This window comes from Callospermophilus lateralis, chromosome 1 (genome assembly GCF_048772815.1).
Source record: "Callospermophilus lateralis isolate mCalLat2 chromosome 1, mCalLat2.hap1, whole genome shotgun sequence".
NCBI classification, from domain to species: Eukaryota; Metazoa; Chordata; class Mammalia; order Rodentia; family Sciuridae; genus Callospermophilus; species Callospermophilus lateralis.
In genome coordinates, this window is record NC_135305.1 from 58496838 (window position 1) to 58505373 (window position 8536).

At 32.1% G+C, this 8536-nt stretch overlaps 1 protein-coding gene across 1 annotated transcript in view; it reads left to right on the forward strand.

Annotated features, from left to right (window-relative positions):
• The window catches only part of Rsbn1l (round spermatid basic protein 1 like), a 75806-nt gene extending 68164 nt beyond the window's left edge, over nt 1-7642 (forward strand). The window contains exons 7-8 of the mRNA XM_076835008.2: nt 2567-2675; nt 2758-7642. Coding sequence (XP_076691123.2) covers nt 2567-2675; nt 2758-3399 — 751 coding nt within the window. The 3' untranslated portion in view covers nt 3400-7642. The remainder of the gene's footprint in view (nt 1-2566; nt 2676-2757) is intronic.
• Nucleotides 7643-8536: the final 894 nt, after the last annotated feature.

Below are 8536 nucleotides of genomic sequence, written 5' to 3' on the forward strand. Positions count from 1 at the left end.
CTTTAATACCATACCTCTCCAGTTTCTCCATCTTCCCTAGCCTGGGTAATCACTATTCTACTTTTAATCTGTATGCATGTATTCTGAATGTTCCATATAAATGGAATTATATGCAATGTGGTCTTTTATGATTAGCTTTTCATTTAGCATCATGTTTTGAAGGTTGTTCATGTATTTTGAAGCTTTATTATTAGTAAATAACTGTACATTTAGAGTTCCTTCTTGATAAATTGACCATTTTATCATTATAAGATGCTCTTTTTAATCTTGGTAATCCTCTTTGTCTGATGTTAATATAGTCACTCTAGTTTTCCTGTGCTTTGTATTCGCATCTTTTCCTGTTCTTTTTCTTTAAAATTTAGTTGATAAGTCTATATTGTTATTTCATGTAGATATCATAAAATTGGGTGATTTTTTTTCCCCCTTCCAAATCCAGTGGCAATCTGTCTTTTTAAAAATTTTTATAATTTTAGTTGTAGATGGACACAATACCTTTATTTATTTATTTATTTATTTTTAATGTGGTGCTGAGGATTGAACCTAGTGCCTTATGCATGGTAGGCAAGTGCTCTACCACTGAGCTACAACCCTAGCCCGGCAATCTGTTTTTTAATATGAATATTTAGAACTTTTATATCTAATATTAAAATTTGGATTTAAATTTATTATCTTGGTTTTCCCATTTGTGGCTTCTCTTTGTTCCTTTTTCTCTTGACTTTTTTTTGGTACCAGGGATTGAATCTAGGGTCACCTAACTACTGAGCCCCAGCCCCAGCCCTTTTTTGTATTTTATTTAGAGAGGGTCTCACTGAGTTGCTTAGGACCTCACTGAGATGCTGAGGCTGGCTTTGAACTTATAGCCCTCTTGCCTCAGCCTCCCAACCCGCTGGATTATAGGCATGTTCCATGGTGCCTGGCTCCTCTTATCTTTTTTAGTGTTCTATTTTACTTCTGTTGTTTGCTTACTAGCTATAGCTCTGTTTTATTTGTTTATTTGCTCTAAATTTATCACACTCTACCTTCAGATGATGTCATATCTCTTTATTTAATGTGTAAGAGACTTTCAACAGTATATTCCCATTTATTTCCCCTTTACCCATTTCTTGTATGCTAATTGTTGTCAAATATTTTACTTTCCATATGCTGTAAACCCCACATTATGTTATTACTTTTGCTTTAAGGAATTATTTTCTATAGATTTAAAAAATGAGAATAAAATATCTTTCATATTTACTATTATGTGTGCTTTACATTCTTTTGCATAAATCTGCATTTTCATCTTAGTGTCATTTTTTTCAGCCTTTAGAAATTTCTTTAATATTCGTTGTTATGCTGGTCTTCTGGTGACAGATTTTTCTTAACTTTTGTCTGTTTGAAAATGTTTATTTCTGAATCTTATTTTTGGTGGGTATAGAATTCTAGATGGACTTTTCCCTTCAATACTTTAATTCACTCTCTTTTGGCTTGTATTATCATCGATGGGAAGTCTATATAATACAGTGAAAGATTATCTTCTTTCCCTATGTATAATCCAGTGCATTTCTTCTAGATATTCTGTGCCATAGTTCTTTAGAAATTTGTTTATGATTTACTTTGGTGTAACTTTTCTTTGTATTTATGTTGCTTGGAGTTTAACTCAAAATCCATTTTTGAGCACCTTATGTAAAACTATATTCGTATATTCCTAGATAATTGAAGAATTTGGGGATTTTTAAAAATTATATTTTAAGACAGTGATGATGCCAGTGAACTATGTTCTAATGAAAATCTTATCAATTTATTAAACATTACTTAAGGTTTTTATGCATTAATGCAGTTTATATCTTCTTTGGAAATACAATATTCCTTTTCTTCCATAGTTCTAATTTTTTAAAAAATTAGTGACCCTTAGTAAATGTATATATTTATGGGGTACAATGTGATATTTGAGTACATGTATATAATATGCAGTGATCAGAACAGGGTAATCACCTCAAACATTTATCATTTCTGTGTTGGGAACATTCAGTTTCTTTCTAAAAGATATTTTGTGATATACAATTAAATTTAAAGTCAACCATAGTGTGCTCTAGACATAAGAAATTATTCCTTCTGTCTATCTGCATCCTTGTACCCATTAACAGTCTTCTTACCATTTTCCATCCTCCCACTTCCCAGCTGTACCACTGTTCTTTTTTTAGTTTCCCCATATAATTGAGAACATACAATATGTCTTTCTGTGCATGCCTTATTTCACTTAATATGATTTCCCCAACATCAAGTTTTTATTATTAGCACATTTAGCACAACTTTTATAGAGTATTGATCATAACATTAAAATGAAAGAGTTGTTTTGCATAATTTACCAATGAAAATCATTTTAAGTTTTAAAAATCTCGTGACAGCTATGATAAAATGAAGTGAGTTGCTTTTACTCTGTTTGTCAACTCTTTGTTTAGATATATAGATTGTTTTTTTCAATTACAATTGAAAAGAGAAATATAAGGGAATATTTTGATATTGACCACAGTTATTTTTGCTTTGAGTTTATTAAGGCCTTAAAACAGAATTATTATTATTTTCTTAGGCCTGATCAACCCCGAATAACCAAAGATGTAATTTGTTTTCATGCTGAAGATTTCTTAGAAGTAGTTCAACGAATGCAGTTAGATTTACATGAACCTCCACTGTCCCAGGTATATTTTAAATAATTATTATCTTTAGATTAGGTTTTATTATGGAAAATGCTTATATGCATTCCTTGTTTCTTTTTTTTAGTGCGTCCAGTGGGTTGATGATGCAAAACTTAATCAACTGAGGAGAGAAGGCATTCGCTATGCCAGGATTCAGCTCTATGATAATGACATTTATTTTATTCCAAGGAATGTCGTTCATCAGTTCAAGACAGTTTCAGCAGTATGCAGTTTAGCATGGCATGTTCGGCTCAAATTATATCACTCAGAGGAGGACACATCTCAGAATACAGCTACTCATGAAACAGCCACATCACCAGATTCCATATCATCAGTTCTTGGACCTCACACAGACAACATGATTTGTGCTGTAAGCAAAACTTCCTTGGATTCTGTTTTTTCAGAAAAACTTCATTCTAAACATGAATTATCGCAGATCAAACAAGAACCTGTTTCATCTGTAAGAATCAAAGAAGAACCTGTGAATGTTAATATTTCTGAAAAGACTAAAGCATCGAATAATATGGATGGCAAGAATGTTAAAGCAAAATTGGATCATGTTCGGTTTACAGAATTTAAGATTGACATGGAATCTAAATTTGAAAATAGCAGCAAAGAATTAAAGGAAGAACTGTGTCCTGGAAGTCTCATAAGTCTAGTTGATACAAGGCAACTTAGTTCAGCACACTCAAATCAAGATAGAAAAGATGATGACATTTTGTGCTAAATTTGTACATAGCATTTAATTTTTTTAAGAAAAATAATAATGTAATAAATATTCATGAATTCTGAAAGCAAGCCAAGGACTTGCTCTCAAGTCTGTTATAAAATATAGTTTATGTAGCTTTGTAACATTCCTCAGTGCCTGTCCATAACTGTGAAGTATAAAGCACTTAGGGCCAGATGCACTGTAAACATTGCAGGTTTAAACATAAAGGAGTCTATAAAAAAATCCATTTGAGTTGGAGTTGTAGATTTTAGAATGGCGCTGACATTAAAATAAATAAATATGTATATATGTATATAAACATACATACATATCTACATATTTATTTATTTATTTAGTAATATGAGCCAGAATTCTTTTTTGACAATTTAAAGCTTTTCCATACAGCTTATTTATACCAATCCCCCCCCCCCATTTTGGGTGTGTCAGCACTGTAGTGGAATTAGCTTTTTAAAAATCTTTTTAGTGTGATTTATACTGAAATGTGAGCCAATTAATAAAGGTTCATAATAATAAATGTTTTCTGTTGGGTCTTCAAAGACAAACTGATAATTCAGTTAAGTCATTTGTTTATATATTATGTTTCTCTCTGCTGATATAACTATTTAGAATGGTAAAGGAGTACAAATATGTGTATTCAAATCTAGTAAATATTTAAACTCCCCACACTGTGCAAACATTTCAAAAAACCAAGATTCAGTTATAAAATCCTATATATGTGTATGTTATATATGGGAATGTATATATGTATATCATATTTTGCACAATTTCTTAAGTTGCTGAATAAGATGAATATGTGAAAATTCTTATCCCTATTTCCTGGAATACATTTTAAAATATTTATATTCAACATTAAGAAAGCAGTTTTAAGTTATAGAAACAATTTAGAAAGTTAGGAGAAACAATATGTTAATGATACCTAATCCTTCTAACTAATGAGATATGTGGCCAGAATATTTAGCCCTAACATAAATTTTCTTTGTGTACAGAATAAGAAGTTTAGAAAATTTTCTTATTAGTAAGCACTTGTGCTATAATACTAATGGTAACTAAGTAAAAAAATTTTTACAGAATATTTAGTTGTGAATAATTAAAGTCCTTTTTTGCATTTTTCTTGCAGAATGGGAGAAAAATATGGCAAAAACAAAATCGTAAAATAAGGGCAATGACAATGACTCAACTGCCATAAATAGAGATCCAATAACAAAATACTGTGTTACCTCATCTTTCTCAGGATCCCCTCCCTACCCTAGCAAGGCAAACAACCTAGTGTACTTCCTTTTCTGAAGAAGATCTAGAAAGTAAATTGTGGTAGGAAACAGGATTGCCAGTGCCTAACTAAAGATGAGTAAGACAAGTATCTTTCAAGATGGACTTTAGCACTATTTCAGACTGCTTCCACTTTTGTAATTAAAAGTCAAACAGAAGTCTTTCATGTGTTCATTGTGTAAGGAATTCTGCTCATTGAATATCTCTTATGTAATTCTGGGCCCATTCTTTATTGATGACTTTTAGTTAGGATTCTTTGTGCTGCCTTTTGGGAGATGTTGCTATTTTTACTTCAGTGGTTTCTGTCCTGGCCTCATTTGTGGTACCCATCAAAACTTCTCATATATCTAGTTAGAAGCCATATAGAAAAAGGTATTTCACTAGAACAAATAAAGATTAACTGCAACAATGATATTAGTTCTGGCCTCCAGTTTAATAAAAAGGTGGGCAATATCACAGGCAATCTTGATGACTTATAGGAAATCAGTGTTTGCAACATGGGAAGTTTCATGGGATAGGGATGGTATAAATCATGATAATGTAAATAGAAGTTTCTGTTTTATATGTCACTGTCTCATCTTCTCTACCTATTTAATCTGTTTTAAGCAAAATTTAGGGATTTGCACCTACCTTTTTGGGAGACAAAAGTTCTTAACAAACTAGTATTAAAAAATAAGAAGGGATATGGTTAAACTTTGTTTTTTAATTGAAGGGTGATTTATTTAACTATGTTTTATTTCCAGTTTTCTAGTAGCATATACCTAGATATACTGAGGTCATACTGTAAGAAAATATCATTGGGGTATCTTCCCCAAATAAATGAGTCTTAAACTTTTTAGAAGACATCCAAAATAACTATAGTTATTGGTTTATATATATAGTTTCTTAATGCAGCATACAAACTCACCCATAATTTGAAAGTTGAGTTGCTAATGCTTTTATCTTTGTGGAAGTGAAGAATATGTAAATCAGTGGGTTCAAGATATCAAATGATACAGCCTTGTTATCACCTTGAATAATGCTTATGTACCATGTCTTATGAGTTATAATTTCAATATCCTTTTCAGATGCAGTCTGGGAACTTTTTGACCACCTTTGTTCCATACAAATTTCTATTTTAATGTTGCATTATTTTAATGGCTTTCTAGTTAGTACATTTCAGGTCTTTATGTGAATATAAGAATATTTTGCTTTTATTTCCAATTTCTTGGACCAGAACAATAAAGCTCTTAAGATATAGTTTCTAAATGGTCATATGCTATATAGAATAAATAATTGTGTAAATTATCAAATGGATACACAGCCCTTTACATAAAAACTTAAATACCTCAGTGGTATCTGCTATAGTGCTCCCTCCCCCAATTTTGTTTATACCCTTCTAGGTATCTAAGTAATATATATTCCACACTCAAATTAGCTGGTTAGCTAGCAAAAGAAACATTTGTGATATTTAGTTGCAAACTTTCCTGAAGCCATATATTCATTATCTTCCTTGTCTCGAAGACTGTTAAATAAATCTTAAATAAAGATTAGGTTGATTTAGCTCAACACTTGCGAACGCGTGTGTGCGTGTGTGCGTGCGTGCGTGCGTGTATGTGTGTGATTCTCTGTTGGAAATGTTTGTTTCCATGAAGAGGGTCTGTCATTGAGGTTAGGAAGTATTTGTTTCTTAGGTTAAGTCTTAAGATATTTCATTAGTGTTTCTAAGTGTAAAATTGTCCCCCCTCCAAATACTTAGGGCAGATGAGATTTTGTAAGTTATAAATTAGCACTGTTTTGGTAAATCTGCCTTCAGTCATATCTCAAAATTCATTTTACATTTAGCAGCCAGGCGTGGTGGTGCACGCCTATAATCCCAGTGGCTCAGGAGGCTGAGGCAGGAGGATCATGTGTTCAAAGCCAGCCTCAGCAACTCAGCAGGGCCCCAAGCAACTCAGTGAGACCCTGTCTCTAAAATACAAAAAAGGGCTGGGGATGTGACTCAGTGGTTAAAAATCCCCTGTAACAAGCATACAAACATTTTACATTTAGCAAAGGTGCAAAATTTGTTTCTGGAGTTTGAGAGGAATTTTTCTTGTCTTCCACCTTTAAATAAATATTTTATAACCATCATCTTTTTACCTTTGTTTTGTAATTTTTATATTTTAAATTTATTTCAATTTTAACATCTCAAGAAGTTCTCATTTTTCTGTCTTCAACAGACCATAAAATCTTGAAAGTGATTTCAATCTCAGAACCCTTTCCCCTCCTTTAATGGTCAAAAATTGACTTATGCCAATAGGAAAAAGAAAGTTAAAGATTAAGGTCTTTAGTTAGGTATAAATGGTTGGAATGCCATGGTAAATATCCCTGCTGTTACCCCTACTGAGGGGCTATTTCTGTCTCAGGAAGGAAGGACAAAAGTGCCATTCTTTTAAAAATACATTTAGGCTGCTAAAAAATGATGTGATCAATTTTAGATCTTTGGAGTAGTAAAATAGTTTGTATTTTCTCCCACCTGAATTGCAACTGCTTTGATATGTAAACAGAATTTTACTGGTTTTAGAATGCATTGCTTATTTCATGAAAAAGTCATGTAAGTTAAGAGACTTATGTATTTTCTCTACTGAGAGAACAAGGGAAGAAGGAAAAGCATCTTGCTTATCAAGTTATTTTCCCTGTTTCAGCTCTTCCTGGACTTCGTACCCAATCAAGGAATGTGAATGTGCTAAGAACATAATATTAACATAATAGAATTTATGTTAATTAAAATTAAAATTAAAAGTAAAACCTATTACTAATGTTTCTTTACTGTGATCTGCCTACCAAAATTGCGGTGTAAAATATTAAACTCTGGATCCCTCTATACATTTTGAAACTTAAGATTTATGCATCTCTGTTTTAAAAATGTTAAATCTACAGTCTATAGTTCACTAGTATTGTATTAAGACTGTTAAGTGTACAGACTCAGAAGCAAATCACAAATACTTTGTGTAATACAGTGTTGAAAATTTATTTGGACCAACAGTTTTATTCCCATGCCTTACAAATGTCTTTTCTCTTGAAATTTTTATTTAACCATATTTTTACATGAAACATCTCAAGTCTCTGGTGCTGAAACAACAGCAACTTTTGTTTGAGTCTGGCTTTCTTAATGCTCATTTCCTAAGTTCTTAGAAATCTCTGCTTTTACTTCCCCATATTCCCATTCATTCTTCATCTCACTGCAATTTCATTTCAGTCCTTACATTTAATCACTCAGCTGAAATGGTTTTTTTTCAAAGGTAATTTAAGGCTGCCAAATTCACTGGTAGGACTTCTTAGCACTTCTGTTTAACCTTTGCAGCACTTGTCATCAGTCATTTATTCCTTAAAACTCTTTATGATACATTCCTCCCTTTCCCCAGGTTCTGTCCCTGAAGTTATCTTCAAGATACCCATGACTTTCAGTTAGCTCGGTTTGGCACTTAAGTTTTAATGATCCATGATCAAATATAAATTCTTGTCTTCTACCTTGCCAAGTATTAGTTAGTGCTTTTCTAATTTGGTTGTTGGCATCACTTTCTCTCTACATAAGTCATCTCATAGTAATCTGAGTTTTCTTTTTCCCCTATGTCAAATTTATCATGAGATTTTGAATTTGTTTCAAATTCATCTCCTATTGTTACATTACAGTCATAGTGGATGCACATTTCACTTGGACTACTACAAAAGCTTAAAATGTTCTAGGTTACCTGTCATCATCTTCTTTTCCTTTCATACAATCTTTCTAAGGTATGTATGTTACTTTTCTGTTTCCATGATGGCTTGCTTCTTATAAAGGGCAAATGCATAGTATAGTACTGATATGATATAATCCTTCCTTTCTAGTCTCATATACCACAATGTC